We start from the raw sequence: 24,994 nt of genomic DNA on the forward strand, positions 1-24,994 counted from the left end.
AAGGCCAAGCTGGGAATGGAGCAGAGAAGGGGTGCGAAGGACAAATAACATTTCTGCAACAGCAAGCCTCATAGAAGTATCTTCTGCACTCCAGTTACTCAGTGTCTCCCCACCTGCAGCTCCGTTGAATCTTCCCTTTCATCCCTTAAAACTTTATTTCATTTAATCAGTAAAAAAACTTCTTTCCTTCTCTCAGCAGAGATACTGGACCACAGCCCACGGGTTGGGAGCGGAGGGAGGGAATAGCTGCAGCTTGGCTTCTCCTCTCTGACCACCAGCCAGCTCCCTATCTCGGGATGGATCCAACAGGAGCACGGGAGCTCGCATCCAAGAAGCCCCGGTGCTCTGCCAGGGCCACACAGGTAGCAAAGAGCCTGATAGAAAGTCAAGTACAACATCTGGGAGTCTTTTTTTTCTGTTGCCTCCTCTGTATTTCAGACCAGTAACTCTCTGATGTGCAGAGGGCTTGCCAAGGCTCAAAGTGCTCCAGTCTCCCACACGAACACCCCTGCTTGTGCACAAACTCACACCCATGTCTGTCTAGGAAATCTGGATCAGAGGACAACGACTATATCCTGAAGTAATATGTTGCCTGTGAGACCATGAGGTCCTTTGGAGGAAAACAAGTAGTAGGCTGTTCTGTTTGGCTCTTTGTTCGGCCTCAGTGCTGCCATTCCAGGGCAGAAGGGGCTGGGGATGACTGACTCAGATCTTGTCCTTCTCCTGCTTCTCCTGCATCCTCCCCTGAATCAGCCAGCAGATAAAGGAAGACAAGCCAAAATACTCCTGCGAGAAGGAAACGGATCCAGGCAAGGGGCAATTGGCCTCCCTTGCTGTTCACCGGTGATGCCTCACAGTCTGCCAATTAATTTGCTTTCCCATCTGCATCCTGGATGGTCTCAGGCAGTGGACAGCTTTGCAAGGGCTGGGAATATGCAGTTCTGCATTCCCCGCGAGCAGCGTGGCTCTGGGCTGGGAACAGCCAGCATCGCTAAAGGGCTGTGCAGAACTAACAGCTTGTTTGTGGTGGGTTTTCCTGGTGGGTGCACAAGCTACCGAGGGCCTTGTAGGGGTGGAGACAAGCAGAAACATTCCTGACAGCCAGTACTCAGCCAGGGAAGCAGGATGCTGCTGGGAAGCGAATGGGGAGATAGGGCCCTTGGGGAAGGAAGGAAAAGGCAGGGTGGAGATCTGGAGCATGTTTAGGGCATGTTAGGCCATGACGGTGGAGGATAGGCAGGTGGGCTTGTGAGCCCACGGAGCCCCTTCCCATAGCCGGGCGTTTGGGGGCACATTGGCCCCCTACACAGCAGTGAAAAATGATTCAGTTCCCACTCATGCTTTGTTGGAAATCAGGTACTTTAACAGGCGCCACAGGCTTGGAGGAGGGGTTTAACTCTTTATTTTCTTGTCCAAAGCCTGATAAAAGTGTTGATCGAACCTTCCTCGGTCTGGCAGGGATGGGGTGCCTCGCGCAGGGCTCTCTGGCTGCTGGGCGCTTCGCAGCACTGTGAGTGCCCAACTTCGTTGTCTTTTGGGACATTTAGGAAGAAAAGTGCAGAATCCCTTCTTTGTGCATTCAGAGGGCAAGGATTTGATGCCAAGGACAGGCTCATACAAAACTTGGCTTCAATTTTTGTCATGGTCTCTGAATTCTACTTTTGTGAAACCATCAGTAACAGCGAGCCTCTGCCACCAGGCAGGCACAGCCATGGATTTCACGGGCGGATTTGAGGCAGAAGTTGCAAACCTCTATCCGAATGTTGCATGGTTTAGTGTTTGCAGTTCTTCCTCTTCCTGGTCTTCCTTTGCATTATTTATCCCAGCCCTTGGTGGCTGTACTTAAGAATGGTTACAGAGGTGAGTTCAAAATTTTTAAAGTCCAGATCTGCAGGTATTTCCATGAATGCAATCACAAAGTAGAATTTGGTGTTTACAAATGGTTAACAGTAAATACTGTCTTAAGAAACTATCCAATCCGATGGATTATAGGAGGGGCAGTGAAGCGTCCAAAATGCAAGTTTGTTAGTAACTATTTTCTCCTTCTTTCCTCCCAAGAGATGTCTTATCCAGCCTGGGAATGGGAGTACTGCCGTGTAATTTGACTGAGTAATCACTAATACCAACAAATAGCTTAAATGGATAATTTCCTAACAACAGAACTAGCAAATTATATTTCTGTGAGCCATCCAGCTGAGAGACAGTGACAGCAGTGAAAAAAATTATTTCAGGAATTAATGGTGAGCGAAGGAGTCCAGCATCAGTGGTGCAGGAAAGACACACGAGAAGGAAAAAAAAAAAAAAACCCAACAAAAACAACCCTACAGGAAAATATAATTTAAAATCCACAGAAGACATGCAAATGCAGACGTTGCTCAATGAGGGGCCTCTGGATTTTTCCTAATGAACTCTAATGCAAAGAGGAAATTGAAGAACTCTGTTTTCCACTGTGCCCAGTTGCAGGGCGTCTGCGCAGGGAGCGGGGCCGGTGCTGGGGAGGGATGCTGCAGTGCATGCTGCTGGGCGAAGGGCTGGGCTAGGAGGGAACGCTTTTGCTCTCAGGCTGACAAATGCTACTTGTCACAATTATGTTTTTTTCTTTTTTATAGAGTATTCTTGGTTGTCAAGCAAAACAAAGTAGTAATTCAACAAAACAGAAACTTTAAGCAGGAGAAGATCAGCTTCAATAAGCTTCTTGACTGAATGTTTTTGGGTTTTCTTTTTCTGAAAGGGTCTTCCAAGATGGTCTAATATCTGAGGCCATTTCTTTTTTGAAAATGGAAAGATCCGGTTTTCTAGTCCATAATACTTTTCATTTGGAATTGTAAGCTAAGTATAACATGAATGGGGCTTCTTTGCTAAAGGTTTGGGAGAATTGAAACCAAATGTTTAAAAACTATCTATCCAAAATGCTTGGCTTGACTGAACCCAAACGACTTGGTTTGTTAAACTATAAACAATATTGAAATTCTGACTGTTTATCCCCATATGACTTGAGAATTGTTTACATTTTTTAGACATTTTTCAGGAACTAAAAACCTGTTTCTCATGTATATTTATGCTGTCAGCTGCTATCTAAAGGACAACTCAGCTCCTTGAAAAGTAGAAGCATATGACAGTTTTCTCTTCAGTAAGGCTGGTAAAATAAGGGGTGTCACACCAGGATGAATTCCCCTGGCCAGTTTGGCCGGGCAGTGGTTGTGTCCGGGCAGGCTCCGTGGCATTTCCTTCCGGAGCACCGAGGGTCCAGTGTGCAGCACAGACCCCGTGAGCTCCCCGTGAGCACCCCAGCTCTGGGGCACGTTGTGTCTGAGAGGGGTTTAGGCGGTTGAAGCATGAGACTCTGCCTTTGGATGGACATTCCCACACTGCCTGGAAAATGAGCCATGGCTTCTGTTTCAGGGACGCAGGATCCACACCCAGCATCTGGCCATGCCAGGTGCTGCGGCCAGGGCTGGGCTCCGGCTGGACACTGGTCAAATCTTCCACTAATATGCTTTTCTGTGGCAGTAAAAGCCCAGGTATGATCCTGATGGCAGATGTGATGATGAATATGTGCAGTCAATTACTACACCGGCAACATCTTCCAGATGCCTCCTACATGAGCGTCTGCTCCAGGCGGCACAGCTTGTGCCAGCCAGGGTACCTGCGGACCAGGGCGGGCTCACACAGCACCTCTGGCTAACCAGGACCTACAGGGGCGATATCAGTTTACAGGGGCAGAGCTGGCCATGTCCTGAGCCCCAGCCCTACCAAGCAACTCACATGGGTAGCCACACAAATAATTTCTTCATTTAACCTTGAATCTTCTCATTGTGGAAAACAGAGGAGTTCGGTCTCAGGCCAGTACTGGTTTTGATTTACAGGGAACCACAGTGAGGTGTTTTAAATCGTGCTGTAGTGATGTCGTTGGTTCTGTCTTCAGAATTCCCATGGCAGGTGGCTGGAGTGTGTCTGATGTGCCCCTGAATCGGGCTCCTGGGCTGTGGCTTTACCTTGGACAGCAGACCCTCTCCGAGCTTAGCAGATAGGCTCTTTTAGTCAGAAGAGCTGATTAAAAAAACCCCACAAAACAGTAGGAAATGGCTTCTGGCAATCCAGCAAATCCCCTGCTGCTCTGAACCGATGCCGCACTGATACGGATGCCCTCCCCTGCCCCCCAGCCCTGCCCCTTGCCGGAGCCTGCCCCGGTGGGCGGAGGGGAGCTGGGGTGGGAGCACACACACCTCCATGCACCCTGGAGCCGTGGGACCCGGGAAGCCACTGGGGCCCTGGCAAAGCCCAGTGAGCTGCTGACGAGGCAGCGTGCGCACAGGCAGGTAATTAGATTCCTGCCTGCATTTGCCCTGTCAATAAGATGCATTCGGCTGCTTTCCTCTGTGCTCTTAAACTTGCCCTTCTCAGGAGAATTTTTTCACTCCATTGCCATCCCTTCTGTACCCAGCCATGGGGGGTCTCCAGCGGTAAGCAGTATAGAAAATCTATTGATTCTGTTCCATAAGCCCTGTACAGGGGAAGGTAAGTGCTCCCCAGCCAATACCTCTCAGTCATTTCCTTTAGATGTTGCTCACATGCCCTAAATCACAGCTGTTGGTGAAAAGAACAAAAGAAATGAGCTGGAGAAACCGTGGCCAAGCAGGTCTAATCCTGTCTACAGCATCACTGTTGCCCCAGTGATACTGGAAGGACTCGCAGAGGCCAGATGCTGGTGTGTCTGTGAAGAAAGACCCTCCGTCACCAGGACTGTTCCGAGATGCGGGAGGGGAAATAGCAGCAGTTTGGCAAGGGAGACGTCCTTGCGTCTGATAAGCTGCATCTGAAGTTCCTCTGCTGCACTGAGGACCTCGGGTAGCATGCCCCACCGAATTTGGCCTCCAGAAGCTACACCGTTGTCCCACAAACTGTGAGATTATGATTACTGTTGTTATTCCTGTTTAACAATGCTGAAACGCAGGTGCTGAGTCCTTCCTGAAGAGCTCTGCATGGCTCCCAGCTGCTTTCACCACAAGCCGGGCTGTCCCTAGGACATCTCTGGTCATCCGATTTGGAAGATCCCAGGCCAAGCGGTGTGCTCGAGGCTCAGCACGGTGTTGGACTTCACTAGCAATTTCCCACCCGGATGGATGACGCATCCGAGGCTGCATTCCCATGGTGTGGTACTGAGCCCGAGGGCAGCGTTGGACCTGAATGAATGAGAGCTTTCCCCACGGAGCCATGAGCCGCGCTGCCTCCGGGATGGAGTGAGCTTGAGCAGCGCGCCAGCCCCCGCGCAGCGGTGTGGACAGGCGAAAGATGAAGGAGGTATAATATTTTTTTTCAAAAGCCACGGCTGGCCAATGTCTTAGGTAATAAATACTATGAATTGAGGAATGCAGCCTTGTTATTGCCTGGTGGAGGGGAATTCATTCTGCACATTGGCTTCTCCAGAGTTTTCCGGCCAGGCGTCGTTGACTTCTTACCACCACATAGATATTTCTGTATTTCAGCAAAATTCCCCACTTCTAATCTGGATAGTCCTTGCTGGGTGGAGTGCAAAACCCACATTGTTAACTCCGGATAACGGTAATTAAAAGAAAATAAAATCAAAGGTGCTCAGAAAAGAAATGGAAAATTTTTCTGTGGAAGCCAAAAGATTATATTAAACTTCAGCGGTTTAATAAAATATTATGAAGTTTGGGAGCATATTTTCCCTGGGACTTAATCTGTTTATACATCTAAAAAAGTAAATAGAATATCACTTTACTTGACCACACAGAAAACCTGATATCTGGGGGCTGCTCCGCTGTATATATTTCTTGGTGAACTGCTTCCACCTCGGGTTTCACGCAATACACCGTGAGTTGGGCTCGTTCCTCTCCCGCCAGGTCGGGGGAAGCAGGAATTCATCAGACTTGGTGGCGAAACGCTGGGGACGTGGTGGGGCCAGCGGCAGCTAAGGGTGGGAGGGGGGGGCGGGGAGCCACAAAGACCTGATTTTGCATGTGTATTTCTTTTTCCCAATCTAAAGAAAGGAGTATGACATGAAGGTTGCTGGAGAAACATGAAGTGGGAGATAAGAGGTCATGGAAAGGATGCCAACGATGCCGCTGGGGAGTTCCCAGCTAGCAGAGCCCCCCCAGCTGCTGTGGAGCGTGTTAGGTTTAGGAGACTAAAATCAGACACAAGTGGGTAATTCTGTGTTTTCCCCTTTTTTCATAAACTTGCCCATTCTTTCCAGGTTGCTGCCGCCAGCAAAAAGAGAGCACAGCCTCTCAGTACCCGTAAACTTTATTAAATGTGTGCTTTTTCATTCTTAAATTAAATTGAAATCAGTCTGTTTCATACTGAAATAGCACCAAAGGGAGAAGGATGACAGTATCAGCAAGCAAAGGGGAGGGAGGAGAGAAAACCCAGAAACCGTTACATACGAATAAGAATTTTTTTAATGGTTAAGAAAATGGGCAATATTTTTTTTTTCCTAATTCGGAGACCTAACATTGTGTATGCTAGTGTGTATGTTGGAGAACTGAGGAGTCTAAGGATCAGTATTAGTCAAAATCACTCAGTGCAGGGTAGGCATGGCCAAATCGTTGCTGGAAATTTGACTTCATAGTGCTGCACCCCAAAGACCACCCCGAATGCCACGTAGAGGAGTCCCGTACACTGATCTTCATGGCACATTGGTGTTTATATTCCTTTTAACTGTGTAAGTTATTGGGTGGTAGCATTTCCTTAGGAGTTGATTAAATTCCCCACGGCACAAAATCGGTGCCAACTACAATGTGGACTTAGCAGCCCGGCCCTTGCCCTTCCAGAAATCGCAGCAACGTGAATCGCAGCAGCAGAGGGGCCAATTTTTGTCTCGCCAAAGTGCGCTGGTAAAAGCAAAAAACCATTTCTCTGAAATTTTCCAGGTGTGGCCAGTTGAAACACAGCGCAAAGAGCCTTCCCACAGTTCAGGTCTGGCTACGAGCCGCCGCGGCGGGCTGGAGGGAGGTCTCACGTTAACTGCCTTTCTGCAGCGGGCTCTACAAGCCTGTGCCAAGGCATGTCACCACCAGTGGATAAAAACCAGCTTGATTTTTGAAGACTAGGGGAAATACTTGTGCTCAGCACCCCTGTGCCTGGTGGTTTCTGTCCACCAGGGCTGCGATGCCCGGTTCGTGGGGCTGGGCTGTGCAAGGTGCTGGGCAAACCCACAGGTCTATTGCCCATTGACCAAGTTGCCTGTGCAGTGCTGCAGTGGCGGGGTGAAGGAGAGGTCTCTCTGCTCAAAGATCATAGAATCACAGAGTGCTTTGTGTTGGAAGGGACCTTTAAAGCCCATCTAGTCCAACTCCCTGCCATGAGCAGGGACATCTTCCACTGGATCAGCTTGCTCCGAGCCCCGTCCAACCTGGCCTTGAATGTTTCCAGGGATGGGGCACCCACCACCTCTCTGGGCAACCTGTGCCAGTCCCTCACCACCCTCAGCATGAAAACGTCTTCCTTATGATGAATTTGGCACTTGACCTTGATAGGCTATTTTGTAAATGGTCAGTTTTTCCCCCTTTAACACAAATGTTCTAAAATCTAAATGTTGCATGGTATATAAGCCTAAGCTTCATCAATGCCTGACGGCACATTCGATTATTGAAACCAGAAGAATTTTAATACACCTAATTAGTTACTCATCATTAATGTATTGATTTTTCTGCTTAAAAAAATCAAACTTTACATGTCACTTTTTTATTTATAGCTGCTTTTGCTTTCCCCTCTTAATATACGTGCTCAGTACTAGGAAGGGTGCGGTTTTCAATAGTTTACTTCCAATTCTTCTTAGGTTAAAATAATCTAAACTTCATGGCTGCATTTTAAAATAAGCCTAAAGAGTTTAGAGGCTTAAATGTTATTAGAGTTCAAAGCAATTTGGTTGCATGACCTCTTTTTAAAAGCCATTGTTCATACGTGGAGGGATTTTCAAAAATACTTATGGCCCAGATCAAAAAAAAAAAATCAATTACAGTCTCAGATCCCTAAATAGTTTTACTAGGTGTGCAGCAAGGGACTCAAACCCTCAGAAATTAGTGGAAGTAAAACATTCAAGCATTTTGGGGGAAGTAGGCATATGCAGCTATGTTCAATGTACTGCGAAGAGGTTTTTAAAGGCACATACGATAGGTTTGTGTGCGCGCTGAAGCTACACAGGTTTAATGCTGGGGTTTGGTGGCAGTTGTGGAAACTTATTTGTATGAAAGTGCTGAGTATTGCTATAGCTGGCTCAGTAAGGGAGGAACAGACTGTAGTGCCATAAAGCTGCTTTAAACTAGTCAGAATGTGACTGTATGAGAGGCAATAGCGATATAATTATGGGGTTTTTTAAATCTTACTCTTAAGTGATATTTATACTTGTGTGCTGGTTTGGGCTGGGGTAGAGTTAATGTTCCTCACAGTAGCTCGCAGGAGGCTGCGTTCTGGATTTGTGCTGGAAGCAGCGCTGATCCCACAGGGGTGGTTTCGTTACTGCCGAGCAGCACTCACACAGCGCCCAGGGCTTTGCTGCTCCTCAGCCACCCCACAGCGAGCGGGCTGGGGGCACAGGGAGCTGGGGGGGACACTGGCCCAAGGGATGTCCCACACCATATGGCACCACGCTCAGCAGATAAAGCTGGGGGAAGAAGGAGGAGAGGGGGGACATTCAGAGTGATGGTGTTTCTCTTCCCAAGTCCCCGTTCCGCGTGCTGGAGCCCTGCTCTCCTGGTGGTGGCCGAACCCCTCCTGCCCATGGGACGTGGTGGACGAATTCCCAGTTTTCCTTTGCTTGTGTGAGCGGCTTTTGCTTCACCTATTGAACTGCCTTTATCTCAGCCCGTGGTTTTCTCACTTTCACCCTTCCGATCCTCTCCCCATCCCACTGTGAGGGCAGCGGGTGAGCGGCTGCGTGGGGCTGAGTTGCCAGCTGGGGTGAAACCACGACAGCTTGTCCAAGGCACATACAGATCAGCCCAACCTTAAGTCTCCTTGAAATACCAAAGAGACAGCATGCCTCAATGTTCTCTGCAGCTTGGAAAACCTCAGATTTTGTGCCTCAGTAGGTAGTGCTGGCACTGCTTGGCTGTGCCCATGAGTGACACCTTGTCCTTGCCACCAGCTTGGCTTTTGCACTTGGACAGAAGAGCACAGCGTGGGAGAGGTGACAGCCATCCCCCACTCCTGCCCCAACAAACCTGGCTGTTAGAAAGGTTTTCCCAATAATTAACTCCATCCTTTTGGCTACACCTTAAGCCCATTCCCCCTTGATCCAGCCAGCATGGGCAGGGAGCAGATTGCTCCCCTCATCTCCAGTGACACTTTGGGGAGACCGTTACCCAAAGCCCAATGCTCTTCCATCTTCTTCTGATTTAGAAGCTCTGAGCCCCAGCAATGAGCTGCAGCGATGCTGGGAGGGACCATGACACAATGAAGCCAAAGCTGATGGATCATCTCTGATTTTCTCATGTCACCTCTTGCATGAACCTGGAGGCAGGTAAGAGAAAAGGCTGCTGGGGGTCTGCGTGGTCCCTCATCTGCCTTTCTGCTGTGTTTGCAGGAGGCAGTTACGTAAAATGTTTACCCAGGTAAACAGGTAAACCAGCTTACACAGGTAAAGCTTTGGCATGACAACGGTGGGAGAAGGTCCTGGAGCCTCACAACACTAATTAAGTTATTTTAATTACCTTGGGAAATGGGTCATGCATGCAAATCCATGTAGGTTTGTGTTTCCAGGGGACAGGAGGGTCCCAGGACCCTGCATCCTCAGGAACGGAGGGAGGCGGGGATGGGTAGGAAGGAGGCGGCTCAGGGCAGCCAGGAGCAGATGTGGCTCAACACCTGCAGTGGAACTTGGTGCCGTGAAGTTGAGCAGGCACCAAGCTGTTACCCTAAGCTGTCAAGCAAGACAGCCCAAGGTGGAAATGACTCCCTCTTGGGTTAAATTGTAAGTTTGGATGCAATTCTCTTCAGACTCCTTGAAATCTCCACTCTGCTGTGATTTTATTAAGATCTTGGCCAGTGTGCAGGCAGCCAGCGAGCTTGATCCTTAGGCTTCTTCCTAACCAGATTACCAGGTGATCCCCCACTTAGTTTGTTTTACCCCATCTGGGCTTCTTAAAGTTAGCCTCAAGAGAGAGAGCATCATCATGCTGTGTTTATACAGCACCAAGTGATAATTAGGTGTTCCTATAGTCCAGAAAATGCTGTAGATAAAGAGCCAGCAGATAAATGAGTCCAGGGTAATACAAGATTCTGTTCACTAATAGATTTCTGTCGCTGAGACTTTTTTACCAGCCAAAAAAGGTGATAAAGGAGATTTGTTTTGCCTGACAATTTTTAAAGCCCTGCACAACCAGTGCTCTTGTTCTGGCTCCCCCCTCAGTTCTCCTTTAGGCAAGGACAACAAAACTTCCATCATCTTCTCCTCATTCTCTCCCCTTTCTGGATGTGATTTTTGTTCATTTCCCGTGTCGTCCCCCCCCCCCCCCCCCCCCCAACAACCCTTTCTCCACTGCTTTTCTTTTAAGACTGGTCCAACTGAAAAAAATCTTCATTATGGTTTAAATAGCATCCAGCAGACAGTGTGAACCTGCTCCCTGCATACGAGTGGTGGGATGGTGGGTCCCCCATCACCTTCAAGACAGACGTACCATGAACATCACCTCAGTGTGGACCTTCCTTGCCCATCACTCAGATCCCTTCAGATGGGCCCCCTTGGGAAAAGCGCTTTGCTGTCAGCGGAGAAGGGAGTCCCTGTTGCTGGCAGCGGGGAACACTGGTTTAGAGCCAGCTCCTGTGAATGAGGCCTTTTGACTACCTGGCAATTTTCATCATGGAGTCAAAAGAATAATTTGTTTTCTTTCACTTTTGGCTACTAAAGTTGTTTTGTCTCAAAACAAAACAAAGGATTATTGGTTTTGGCTTCTGTAAGATGAAAAATAAGTTTGGTTGATGAAAAGGGCTTGATTTGGGGGGGGGGGCAAAAGTAAAAAAAAATGGGATAAATGAAAAAAAATTCACCAAGGGTTTCATGCAATAAAGAAATCCCCTAAATAAAGTTTTGAAAGGCAAATTAGATATTAAACCTCCTTTGTTCCATTGCCAAAAGTGATGAGGTCCGGTCTAAAATGGCATTTGCCAGCCAAAATTTGCCTGACCTTCCATTAAGGCTCTGCACTCCCCCAAGCACCTCTGTCACTTCTGGAGGGGGACCTGGGGACACCTAAAAACTTTGCACCTGCATTTTTTTCTACAGAGACAGTGCCAAACCCTGGGCCCACTGAAGGAAGCAGCCACACTGCAGGCGATGTCAATAGGACCAGGTTGCTGTTCACAGCCTCCTCTTCCAGACGGACACATCACCTCATCTCTCAGATAAGAAAGAAAACTAATCGGTGTCAAAAGAAAAAAAATCAGAACAAATCATGTTTCAGCACAACTATTTTTTTTCTGTATTTTCCCCCTCTCTACTTATATGTAAAAAAAATATATATTATATTATATTTTCCTTTTCTTAAATTATTTTTTTCAGCCTCAGTCCCAGCCAAAGTCCTGCCCCGTCATCTGGTAGAACTTCATGTTGAAGGGCCGGTAGAAGTCCCGCAGTCTCTGCACCACCTCCTGGTCTATGTCGGGGTGGGTCCTGCCTTTCGTCTTCCCCAGGCAGTGGGGCTTGCTGCTGCCCTCCGCCTTCTTCAGGCACGGGAACCCCTTGGTTTTGTTGAAGTAGAAGTGTTTGTCGGTGATGATCCTCTTGAGGCCCAGAAAGTCCTGGACCCTGCCCAGCTCCCCCGCGGGGTCGCTGATCAGCCTCTCCCCACTGACAAAGAGGATCTGCCCGATGGGGAAGTAGAGGAGCCAGTTCTCCAGGTGCTTGGCGTAGATGCCAATCTGGATGGCGCTCCACGAGGTGTCGATCAGGCCCGTAGTCCTGTTTTTGAAGGTCAGGCTCTCAAAGGTGGGGATGTCGGGCTTCTTGGAGAGCGTCTGGGTGTAGTCCGAGATGGCTCTGGTCACGGGGTCCCGCACCACCACGATGAGCTTCGTGCCCTTGGACATGGAGGAGATGCGGGCAGGGGCCTCCTTGGTGACAAAGTAGCTGGGGGTCTTCTCCATGGTGATCTGCCCCTCCAGGGTCCTGGGCATGAGGTCCCTGAGAGAGGGGGAGAGAGGGAGACATTAGAGCTGAATGCCCCCAGGTGGGGTGGGGGGCGCTGAGGGCAGGCAGTGCTCTGGGGATGCGCTGGGTACCAGGGGCAGGATGCTTCTGAGCCTCACGCCTCCAGCCCAGCTTTCCTTCCTCTGTGTGGCTTGTCAGGAGGCCCATAATGCTCTGATGCAGCAAAGCATCTAAACACACTCCTGATTCCCCACTGCCTTTGGCTGCCTATTTACCTAGAATTAGCCCTAAATCCATTTTGCATATTCAAGGCTTCCAAGGGGCTTCTTGAAGGGGATCCCACCTCCCTTCTTGCAATGGTACTGTAAGAACACAGCACTTCTCTACAATCCTAATGCCCTATCCCTTTAAATTCCTCCCACTCCACGCTGGGGTTTCCTGTACATTGGCTTAAATTCCCTGGAATAACAGTGAATTTCTGGAGTAACACACTCCCTTCCTGCAGGGCACATGGGATTTTCAAGGGCCAGGCTGTAAGACTCTATCTTTTGGTATTTTAAAGGTGGCAGCAAGCTGATGTCACATAAAAATGTGCAATATCAGGCCCCTGACCTCAGTGATTTCCTTCTTCTACCCAAAGAAATCCTACACGCAGGCTGCTTCGCGGGCTCTCCCAGCTGGGAGTGGGAAGAGGCTGGGGGCTCAGGCCAGGGTCCATCCTGCTCCATGGTTGCCCTGAGAGTTTAAACCCTCCTGGGCCAGGCATCGGGTGTGATCTGCTGAAGGACCGTGGGATTTGGCCGCAGGATAACCTGAGCTCCTCCATGTTAAACAAGGCAAGCCAGGAAGGTGTAGTAACCACGTGAGCAGCCGTTTGCTCCTCCTGGGTGCTTCCAGCTCCTCTCCTTGCTCCCCCTTGCCTGCTACACCGCTTCCCGTCCCCTCGCCTTCTCATGACCCTCAGCATCACCCCCAGACAGGAGTCACGCCAGTGATTCACACTGTCACCAGTTGGTTACACAGACCCACCCCTCCAGCCAGGCTCTCAGCAGAGCTTCTCTCCCCACAGCTTGGTCTCCTTCCAACAGTCCAGTCCTTCCCGGGGGGAATGGGAGATGGATGGGAGGTGGCTGCAGTGCCTGCGACATTCACCGCCATGCCACCAGCAGTTCTCATGGCAACTGCAGCCCTGTGTCCCCAGGAGCAGGGACCCGCATCCCCCCCATGCCCTGACCCCTCGTCTTTGACCTTGCTGCGGTTGCGACACCCGTGTGCCGTGATGAACTGCTCCCTGCCCGCATTATTGTTACCGTCTTGCAGCAGCAACATCTGGTTTGCAAACCTGTGCAATATGCCAGCAAAATTAAACTCATCTATCAAAAAAGCAACAATGAAAAGCCAACAACAGCTAAAAAACCCAATAACAACCAAACCCCAGGCTGAGTCGTTACGTTACAAATGAGGCAGCGAGGACTGACCCTTCCTAAAGCAATTCTTTCTGTTTGCAACCACATTACATAGAGGCTGAGCAGACACGGTCCTAGAGAACCCAAATCTTTGCTGGTCTTTGCTGAGAGTTTCTGTTTGGGCAAAACTCCATGAATTTGGGACATTCAAGCTGGAGATGAAACAAGCTGAAGGGTATGAGAGAGCATCTTGTGCATCCTGAAGGATGTGAAGACATAAAGGCGATCGCTGCTGACACTAAGGGTGGCCTCTGCCAAGCGGGGACATAATTCTGTGGTGGAATTTGCCATCACCTGATGCTGCAAAGGCCAAAATTATAAATGGTTCAGCAACAGACCAGCCAGATTCATGGTGGACGAAATAAATTGGTGGCAATGAAATGTAAGAGTCCCAGAGCCACTTTCAGCCACAGGGAGCCTCCAGCCTTGATTGCCCTCAACTGGGAGGCGATAACAGGAGAATGAGCCCTAAAACCCATCAGCTTTCATACACATAGCTGTGAATACTGGTACCAGGCACCGTGTGGAAAGAGGTACTGGGCGGGGTGGCTCTTTACTCTGGCCCGGTGCAGCTGGTCATAAGGTGATTTTGCTCAGTGCAACCTCACGAATCACCTTTTCCCCCTGTGTGTACCAAGCCCACATTTCTCAGCTGTGGTGGCGTTGCCCTCTGCTTTGGAAACCCTGTGATGACTGAGTCATCTGGAAGCACCTGAACCCCCGAGAGGGTGAAGGAACCAGGTCGAGCCCCCTTCCCCACCGCCTGCCAGCTCGCTCCCCGGCTGGTCCCTGCCCCTATAACACAGCAACTGCAAGTCGCTGTTGAGCAAGAGCAGGAGCTGCTGAACCGGCAGCAGGGCAAGGGCACGCTGACTGCTGTTTGTGTTTTGATAAGTGTTGAAATCTCCGCTGTGTCTTCCCAAGGAGGAGATTAACCCCTTTCATGGCGAGGCTGCAACACACAAAAGCTTTCTTCAGCGCCCAGGAATGAGCACGCACCTCCGCTGCCAGGGCTGGCGGGCAGGGACACGCCAGGAGCCACAGGGAATGTGCTACCACAGCTTTTGGGAGATTAATTAATTACAAAGGGCATCTTTCATGGACATAAACAGTTGCCTGGAGGCCTCCTTGGACTAATGGCATCTGGATTTTATTGCAAAAGAGCCACTTGAAAAGACAAGAACCACAAAAATGTTTTTGGCAAGAACAGCCACCAGCGAGCCCTGCCAGAATAAATGGATTCTGTTATTTTAATTTTAGTAGAGCTTGGAGCTTTATTTAATTACTTAATAGGGGAGGAAGACTTTCCTCAAAGGGAGCATTTCGGCTATGCATGCATATTCATATCTGGCCTTTTCCAGGTCCACACTTTCTTCCCAGCAGTGGCATCTGAGACGGCTGTTCTGTGTCCGGCCAAAGCCCTGGAGGCAGCTGATGGGGCTACTGCTCACAGGGGGCTTGTGGCCCCTTCCCCACGCCAATGGGCTTCGCAGGACTTCACTTTGGCAATGCAACGGTTTGGATTTGCCTTCCCTCGGAGCTGCTGCAGCAAACCCTCCAGCCCCAGGCCAGCTGCAGGGCTGGCTGCCCCGGAGGGCTGGGCTGGGGGGCGATGCTGTGCAGGGGCTGAGCACCAGGTGGTTACAGGTCCCAGCAATGCACATGGTGCTGCTCTGGGATTTCCTGATGCACCCTGGTGTGTCAGTCCTTGACATCAGCACTTTAGTGCTGGGGTCACATTAAGACACCCCAGTAACAGGCTGCCAACCCTCAGACACTCCTGGTGCGGGGTTTGATCGCTGCTGACGTGTTTATTATGGCTTTTGTAGCCCTTTATGGACTGTACAATGATGCCTTTAAAACACTTGACTTTTCAGTTTCCCAGGGCAAGCAGGGTGTTGGCTCGACCCCCATCCTGGAGACCAGAGTCCACAGAGATGTCACCTGATCTCGAGTCCCTGTTCTTAGCGAGAGCACAACTCCGAGGAAGAAAGCATCACTTCATGTCAAGAAGCCAGAATAACATATCAGGCTCCCTCCTTACAAGACTAAGCACCTAAGGTTTGTGTTTCTGGAAATTCAGCTCGGAGGAACGGATGCAATGGTACATGTTGCTGGTGGTTGCTGCCAGCCCATGCTGGGTACCCACCTCGGCTCCATCAGGGGCCAGAAAATGGGTTCAAACAGCTGGTTTGCCTCAGTTGACCTGTGCTGCTGTCCCACCAACTCGAAGCAGCATGAGAAGCTGGTGATTACCAAGAAAACAAACACCGGTTGTTCCAGAAATGTGATTTTTGGGATGGGACAGCCTGTTTCATGTAGGAAGAACAGCCCTGTGCTGCTGTTTCCCATAGAGGTGGGAACAGCACTTGGTCATTGGATCCAGAAAACTCGAGGCGTGTTTGCTGTTGGAAGTACAGCTGCTGCTTTGCTCCCAGCTAGACCAAGCCATGTCCTGCTCAGGACCTCCTGGGCTCCTTGGCAGCATGTGAGCCATTAAAAGCAGCTGTGGCTGGACTTGCTGCAAACCTTTCCCACATAAATCTAGTCCAGATCTCTCTTGAAAGGAGGCTGACGTCGGCAGATAAGGGCAGCTCTTCACAAGGCCTCATGCCGTCGCAACACAGAGCGGTAATAAAGCTGCTGCAATTACAGCGATCGGCCCCACATGCTCCCTGGCCTCTAGTGAAGCCTGCCCCAGTCATGTGCATCTTCTCTTAGCCCCAGAAGGCGAGTTCCTTCTCCCTGGCAGTCCTAGTATGACCTTTTAAAAATCATCAGCCTGTCAGAGCCCGGGCAGTCAGGCTGGATGGATTGAAAGGATCATCCAGAATAAGGTGCGCCAAGCCTGATGCCCTGGGGAGGAAGGATGGTGTCATCCCCCCACCCCATGCTCCCAGGGTCAGCACTGACCTGTACCAAAGCAGCACCTCAGCTGCACACCCTTCTGCGTCTGAGTGCACGGCCAGGTCTAGCTCAAGCTCACCTGCAGCAGCAAAGCGAGTTTGTGCACTGCCTGAAATGGCAAATGGCAATTGCAATATAACCAAGGAGGAGGAGGAGGATGCAGAGAGAGGGTTTGAACCAGCTCTGGGGTTTGCAGCTTGCACCTTGCAGCAATGCAGCTCCTTGTTGCTGGAGCAGCAAACAAGAAAGATCAGTCCCTGCTCACCAAAACCTGATGACATGGTCCCAGTGCCAGCAAACTGGGGGTGGCTGAGATGTGGGCACACGCTCACCCCGACAGCCTCTGCTGTGCTGGGTCAGTCACGGCTTCACTTGGTGCAGGAGGGGCAAGCAGAGCGGGTCTGCAAGCACCCCAGCAAACACGGCAGAGGTATAGCCTGAAAGTGCAAAACCACCATCAGCCAAGTGCTGAGATACAGAAAAGCCCACAGCTGGGGCATAGGCATGGCAGCGGCAGCTCGGGGACACTGTTTGTGTCCCTGCACCCCTCTAGCATGCTGCTGGGCCAGCGCAGTGCTCTCCCCAGCTGTTTGCAGCAGCAGCAGTGGCAGCGAAGGGAGAGCTGCTGCTGCAGAGCCCCCTTCTCCGCACACCAATGTTTCCCCTTATCTCTGGCTGCAGTCCCACTGACCTGGCCGCAGCCCCGAAAGGGCACGCAGGCCGGGAGCTATCCGCTGGATAAAGGATGGGAGTGAAGCAGAAACATGAAGCTGGAGACGCACACAGCCTGTTTACACAGAGACGGGCTTTCCCAAAGGTGCTGGTGACTTCAGCTATCGGGACCTTTCCATTACACACCCTGCAAGTTGCAGCAGGGTTATGTGACACAGCAGAAAGACACTGCTTACACCTGCACTGCACCCCAAGACGCCTTCCCTGGCCAGCCTGGGCTTGGAGGTCCCTTGTTTCAGCCTCCAGGTGCTTTTTCTTTCTTTGCCACTAGCCTGAGCCACTGGTCCAAGCAGTGGGATACATACAATGCAACCGTGGGAAAAGAAAACCCCCAGGCAGGTATTAGAGCATCCAAGGAACCTCCCTCTTTCCACGGCTTGAGATGAGTTGTCAATGAACATGACAATAAACACCTGAGACCGATCTTCAAAGAAAAAAAATCTGCCCTCTGTTACTTTTTGCCCTGCTCAGCTTAAAGCAGCTGCAGTTTGGTTCTGCTCCAGCTCCAACGGCCGGGTTCTGGCTGGGATTTTGGAACGCCCCAGCCCGCAGCAGCAGTGGGAAAGGAAGTCCCGGTGGTGGCAAGGGCTGTTTTTAAGGAAGTGCCACCAAAGAGGTCATCATAGGAAAACGTATCAAAGAAATGCTGCTCTTTCCAAAAGAGCCCAACAGTTCTGCAATCAGCTGTGGGACCCTGAGTCCCACAGAAGAGCCTTTCCGGCAAGGAAGAGCCAAATCTGCTCCCAGAAATGTCACACGGGGTCATGGTGAGGGTCGGACACTCTCCCACCAGCAAACACCCGTCCTGAGTTCTGCCTTTGCAGCGCAAAGTGACAGCATGGTTAACAATTCAGTTGGCTTGTTCGTGCAGGATTATCTGGTCTTTGTGTATGGGAGGAAGGGGAGAAGGAGGAAAAATACCTTCCTGTCATCTCTGGGAGCCAGCAAGGCTCGAGGGAAACCCCCTCCTCCATCAGCCACCTGAAACACCAGGCAGAGCTGAAGGTGAGATGGGCACTGGCACCCTGTGCCCTGCAGTCCCACTTGGCAGCATCTCTCTGCCTCTCTCCCTTGTGTGCAGCCTTCTAGATGTGACTGGCATGATGGTGGGTGCTGTGGCAGGGCTAGGAGAGCAGCACAGAGAGGGAAAATAAACTGCTGGGGGGGGCTCTGTGTGTGTGTGCTTATTTCCCCTCTCACTTCCCTACAGAAATGCTGCCAGAATTTGCCTCCAGGGAGGGGCCAGACACCATGGTGATGGGCATGTAACACAGCTGGCCATCCTGGGGAAACATGGAGCCTTCTCCAGCACGAAGTTATTGAATGAGGAGGATGGGGAAACTGAGGCACAGCAATCACTGTGCTTTGATGCAGCCTCATTCCCCCGAAGTGGCGGGCATTGCTCCCTCTGCTACTGCACCCACCAGCAAGTTGTCTTCTCCTCCCCCTACCACTATTTCTCTTTTTCTTCTAAATTATTTTTAGTGACTCTACAACAGAAATGTATTAAGAAACATCAAAACCCGCTACCACAAGCACTTGCCTTTCCCCACCCTGGAGCCCGTGCTCCCAGAAGTACCATCACAGTATGAACAGGAGATGATTGAAAACAAAGAGTGATAGCTTGATGTAACCAGTAGTGTGTACATATATATAAAATTTAAAAATGCTGCCTAAAGAGGTGGATTTGTCCCTCCTATGAGGCCAGTGTCTCAACCCAGGGGCTGTGCTGCCCTGGCAGCTCTGGCAAGCCCTAAATTTGCTTTAATGAGCTGCGAGGGAACGTCGGAATTAGTTGTGCCTATCACTTCGCCTTCCTTTAGATGTCAGGTGAAATCAATAAATGGAAAGATGCATTTCAGGAACCTGATAAAAATTAAAAAACAAAACAGAAAACAACAACAAAACTGCAAGAAAAGCTGTGGGACTGAGGAAGCTGAAAAGAGAGCAAGAGGCAAGGAAAAAGGAAAATCACTCATTGTGTTGCTAGATGTAAAATCCATGCCAACTGACATTGATATCAAAAAGGACACCCTTGCCATTGGTTTTAATGGAGAATGGATTGGTCTGAGGATGGAGCAAAATAAGAGGCAGGAATAGCCCTGGGAGAGGACAACAGGGGTCATGGATCTCTTCCACCTCTACCCATCCTGCTGCCAAGGCATGTTCTCTGGGCGAAGGCAGCACTCAGGGAAATCGCGGTGTTACTGGGGGGACCTACAGCACAACCATCATCTCCCAGAGGACACCTGCAACCTCGCGAAGCAACTGTGGTAGAGTCAGGGGCCTTGGGTTTTCTCGTGGCTCTGCTCTTCTGTCCCCACTGAACCACTGCGATCCATGCAGGATGAGTGCATCACCTGCTGGGATAGTCCTGGTCTGTCCCCTGGGCCGTGGTTGGAAAGCCATCCAGCAGGACTGCTTCATTTCTGTGAGCAGGTAATGGTCCCTGGGTTATTTGCTCCCCGAGACATGCAAAGGAGGCTCCTGCCACCCCCGCACCCTCCCCCTGCCCAGCTCCGCCAGGTCCCTCCCAGGACACAGGTTTTTTACTATCCCAAATACTCCAGAGCAGTTTTTTTAATTTAAAAATTCAAAGCATACATGAAAACAGGGCTTCCTTGCATTGGGCTGTGCTGGGATGAAAGGGCAGGTCGCAAAGCACACAGGGCATATCGTCACTTTTAGGCACTTTGGAAATACCCCAAACCCCACAGCTGGCGGCAGGAGCTGGCCCTGAGCGCAGGCACCATCACAGGGTGCAGGGACAGTCACTGCTGGGTGCTGTGGGCACAGCCCTGCCCATAGGCATCACTGCAGGGGACAGACGCAGCACACCATTAATGTGCCACTGTCCCCAACACAAGGCTCTGGCAGACGGGGCCTCCCCTGCCCCCACCCCACCGATCTGACTGCTCTGCACTTGCTGCTGCCGCAAGGTTCGCGGCATCGGGAGCTCCCAGGCTCATCCTTCCAGCGGATGCTGGCGTTTATTTGACCAAGTCTCAGTATTTATGTATCTCATTACATCTGCAGCCCGTAGCATCTGTTTCCACACTGTATCTGTCAAGTAGCATCTTATCAGCGGAGCTGCCTTCCCGGCCCTTCCTCCTCTCCTTCCAATTAAGCTCCCTCTGAAGTTTAGGAGATGGCTGACAGCCCAACACAGGATGCAGCCAGCACCCGTGGTGCAACCCTCCACCTAAACTCCAGCCCGCAGGACCACAGGGACCCCCAGATGTCTGCCCTGTCCCTATCCAGACCCCCAGAAGCAGCCAAAGCCAGTCGTCCCACTCCCAAACCCAGCACGCGGGGTCTGTCCAGGGCAGGGTGAGAGAGAGGGACAAGGCAGGTGGTATGCCCACCCCGAAGGCACCCTGGCAAATGCACCTGCGAATCCACCCAAGGGCTGTGCCAGCCTCTCAGGGGTCCTCAGCAGACACCCCCTGCCCAGTTGCACCCCCGCTGCATGCCAAGCACCCCGGGCAGCTCTGCTCCCGGCCACCAGTGGGTTTAACCACTTCAGCATTTAAGAGAAAACACTCCAGCAACCTCACTGCCTCCAAAACAGGGACTTGGACATGGAGCTCCCAGCGTCACATTCAGGGGGCTAACAGCCAGCGTCACCCCGTCCCGAGGCCACAGCCAGGAAGCCTTCTCCTTCCTGAGGAGCTGGGAAACCCATCAAAGAAATGCCACGGAGAAAACAGCTTGTCTGCACGGGCTATTGCTGATAGCTCCGCAGGTGGATGCTCCCTTTCCGGATCTCAGGGCCATGACCTTGTTCAGGAAGAGCAGGAACAATCCCAGGCCCAGGGCAGGGCAGCGGAGCCCCGCGGACCCCAGGAGGAGGTGGCCCAGCAGGAAGCAGCAGTGTCCCCAAGATAAGGGGCTCATTCTGCCCCCGAGACCTCCGCACGAGCAGGCACATGCCAACATCACATCAGCTTCCCCAGCCCCGGCGCGATGGGGCTGTTGGGTGCTTCAAAGGGGCAGGGCGGCATTTGCACACCAAGAGGGTCTTTGCTTAACAGCACCATCCCCCTGCTGTGCTTTCGGTGCTCAGCTCCTGCCTCTCTGTCCCGTCTCCCCCCCCAGGAAGGGAGGTTGCACTGATTTGAGCTAATTACAGCATGCAAGCCCTCTGCCTAATTGCTCTGATTAATTATTGATGGTAGAGCTGCTGCTTTGCGGGCAGCAGGTAAGCGGGGACCCCTGTGCTCAGGGAGGTGCCTGGTGGCCACCTGGCCCCAGGTGAAGGCAATGCCAGTGACAAGAGGCGATGCTGCTGTCCTGGCACCCTGTGATCAGTTTGGGAGAAAGAGCTGTGCCGAGAGGCTCTCGAAAATCTGCTGTGCTGGGAAGCACATCTGGGCATCTCCCAGAGACCACCAGTGCCTAAGTGCTATCGACAAGCAGAAACTCTCTGATGCCATTAGCCGTGCAAGCCATTGATTTTCTTTGCTGGAACAAGAAACTCATCAGAGCTGAGGCAATCATGGGTGGCACTGCCGCTTCCTCCGGGCTGACCAGCTGGGGTTTGCAAAAGGGGCGTTTTGTAGTTGTTTTCTTTCCAACGGCTAAAAAGCCAAGTCACCGTGGCACATTTCTGCATTCATCTGGGAATATGCTGAGTCCTGCCTGGTGGCATTGCTGGTAAATCCCAGTCATCTGTCTACCAGGAGAAGATGAAGAGCTCCAGAGCCCTTAACCACAGCCACCTTTACCACATCTCCATCCTTTGTACCGGACTGGAGACACCACCAGGCGTCATCTAAAGGAGCTTTCTCTGCTGGGGTCGGGGATGGGTTCATCAACCATCTCTGCCACCATGGAGTCCTGCAGTGGTTCCCCCTCAGCCTGCCACGAGCCTGATCCTTAACCCAGTCTTAGTGCTCCTCTCCAGGCACTCCAGCAGCTTCAGTTCTGCGATGTGCCATGCAACGGGGAGTGCAAACCCTGCCCTTCCTCCTCAGATCTGGACCCAGCACGCATCACCTCCAGCAGTGGCCACATGCATTTTTTGATCCCCCCATGTTTTTACACCCCAGTGGCCTCTCCAGCACCATGTACCTTCCCCAGCAAGAGCTTAACCCCAGCAGTTGCTGGGGCTCCAGGCATAAGGCACGAGCTGTTTGCCAACTCCCTGCAGCACCAGTTAATTCTTACAGGGGCGGAAATCAGGCCCACAGTGATTTCATCGTATTTCCAATGTAGCTCCCAAATGAAAAGTGATTCCTCATTTCCCGATGCATTTGCTTGGGTAAATTCAGGCTTCTGGTGGCTGGCTCTGTTGGCTTTTTGGTGCTGTTTTTTATTGTAACTGTTGGCTCTTAATGAAAATAGACACTACTTCTGCTATCTTCCACAGATGCCTCTATTATTCCGCAACCTGCCGATTCCCTTCTACGCTGTATTATGCCAAAGGAGGATTTTCCAGCTGAGATGATGGGCACAATCCTTTCACAGCCTTGCACCCAGCCTTTCTCCCTTGCAAGTGCACGAAGTGCAAATCAAGCGCTGCCAGTCCCGCTCCCACCACGCACGGCAGTATGTCACCGCTGGAGGTGGATGGCAGAGGACAGTCAGTGCATGGCTGGAAATTAATCCTATGAGCCCAGCGTTCACCCAAAGCAGAGGTTTGCTGAGAAGCGTGTGCCCGTCTGCCCGCTGCAGGGCTGTGCCACGGGGAAGGAGCTCACAGCCACTTTCCGTCACAGAAGGGTGCAGGGGAGTCACAGCCTTCAGAGGGACTGGCACAGCCTTCAGCCTGGACCTCCGCCTCTGCCTCCCCAGTTAGGGTGTTAAAATACCCAGTTTGGGGCCTGCATCACAATTCTGAATGTGCACTGCATTTTTTGCTCTTATTAAAGATGTGCTGGTCTTTATCCCTGGCTGGTACATGAACAGTGCAGGAGATGGCTTGTGCTCTGAAAAGCCTAGAGAGTAAAGAGAAAAGGCTGAGAGATGAGAAAAAGAAGGGCGTAAGTGACCCAGCATCTGATATAATTAAACCTCAGGCCTGTTTTCCTTCCCTAATGGCACCCCTAAAGTTTTACACCTGTACACCCCCCCCAGACATCCTCCCAGGTGCTACTGGTGGCCTTGGAGGGACCAGAGCTGTACCTTCTCCCACCCAGACCTGGGTCGACCCTCTTGATAGGCTCAGCCTCAGGTCCCAGAGCAGAAGGGTTTATACTGGGGAGCACCACTGAGGGGATGGGAACACCTCCGCTATCCCATGCCTCTCTCACTCGAGGATCCTCAAGACTGCACATTTCAGCCCTGACTAAGCAAATCATCTTGAAGAGGAAGGTTAAAGAACTGTTTATTATTGGAAATGTCTCCCTCTCTAGGACTCATTTTTTGATAAATTAGCTTCAGCTTCATTACTTCATGATATATTTCCCTTGACATTTAATTATACTTACCCCAAACACATTAAGCCAATCAGTCTGAACAGCTTCTTATTAATATGCAAATTTCTCCTTTGAAAAGCCATGAATCTGTGAAAAATCTCTTTAGGCTTCAATTAGGCCCATTTGGGAAGTTGGGAACCCCCCAAAACACCTTCCTGGTCCAAGGCTGGAGAGGACCTGGGGGGCCCAGACCCCCAGACACACCCCACGCCGGGGTTTGGGATGGGAGAAGGGGATGCTGTCACCCACTAAAGCACCTCCTAGTGCTACGAAGCTGAGAGGTTGAATCCAGCAAACCAGCACCATGATGGCAGCTCATCTCCATCCCAGCCCTTCTCCATGGGAGCTGATGTTTCTCCTCTCCACCAGCCCTGGAGATACGGAGATCCTCTGCTGCGGACCACAAATCCTTATCACTGCAGGGGAGCTTCACGTGGGAGCTACAGAAGATGCAGTGAAATCTCAGCCCAGTTTTCAGCAAAACAAACAGGAATCTGGTTCCCCTGGCGCCATGGGCAAATGGGACGTGATTTGCATTAGGCAAATAAATTGAACCACACAATTAACCATCTGCCCTGGAACAGATTTAGGTTTTGCTTTAAAGCATCACTTCCAGCCTCCCTCTGCTCTCATATCCGTCTAAACGCCGTAGGATTTTCTACTCGGAAACCAACGGGGAATAAATTCACTGAATCATTCCTATAAGTAATTGGAGAGAAACATCAGCATAGGTACTGCAGCCCTGGTGGCCTTTGGCCTCCTGGACGTGTTTCCCGTGCATTACGCCAATAAGCAAACCGCAAAACTGCTTCAAAACCTTCCTGAGTCTCCAGTTCCCACCGACAGCCTTTACTTGCTAAAATGAGATGATTTCCTGGGAGCTGCTGAGTGCCCCAACATCAAGAAAAAGTTACCCATTTAATCTTCTTTCAAAAGCAGTTGCAGTTTTTTAAAAAAATATGATTCGATATATTTTTTTTTATTCCCTACAGTTAGAAGTTAAGATCAGAAATACATTGCAATCAGTGTACTATATAAATAGTCCAATTTTGGAAAACAGCTCTCATGAGCAATAAAGAAACCCAATTTACTATGCACCATAATAAAAATATCTCTTTTAGCATATAAATCAAACCAAAGTGAACAGATAAAAAAAAATAAACTCAACTCCCCTGTTTTTTGCCCAAGAGCACAGGCAGCTGGCCCTGGGGAAGGGCTTGCCTGCCCTATATAAATACATGCAAGAACAAATCCGTTAAAAATTGTAGCCACCACTTTGTTTTCTAAAGGTCCCAGTTTATCCTTCGGCAGAAGAAGGAGGGCTGGGAAGAGGTCGTCGAGAAACACAATCCTTTCCTGTA

At 50.7% G+C, this 24,994-nt stretch overlaps 2 protein-coding genes across 3 annotated transcripts in view; one reads left to right on the top strand and one right to left on the bottom strand.

Annotated features, from left to right (window-relative positions):
* The window catches only part of LOC121081254, a 198,565-nt gene extending 187,119 nt beyond the window's left edge, over positions 1-11,446 (top strand). Inside the window, exons 8-9 of one of the 2 annotated variants that reach the window (XR_005825633.1) lie at positions 9,364-9,484; positions 11,246-11,446. The gene's annotated coding sequence lies outside the window, so the exon portion shown is untranslated. Of the gene's footprint in view, positions 1-9,363 lie in introns of both variants that reach the window. The other variant, XR_005825634.1, reaches the window with a different exon arrangement.
* A 60-nt stretch (positions 11,447-11,506) lies between these two features.
* Positions 11,507-24,994, bottom strand: part of LOC121081249 (heparan sulfate glucosamine 3-O-sulfotransferase 3A1-like) — a 35,058-nt gene continuing 21,570 nt past the window's right edge. Inside the window, 1 exon segment of the mRNA XM_040580119.1 lies at positions 11,507-12,142. Within this exon segment, the coding sequence (XP_040436053.1) occupies positions 11,524-12,142 (619 nt within the window). The 3' untranslated portion in view covers positions 11,507-11,523.

This window comes from Falco naumanni, chromosome 1 (genome assembly GCF_017639655.2).
Source record: "Falco naumanni isolate bFalNau1 chromosome 1, bFalNau1.pat, whole genome shotgun sequence".
Lineage (NCBI taxonomy): Eukaryota > Metazoa > Chordata > Aves > Falconiformes > Falconidae > Falco > Falco naumanni.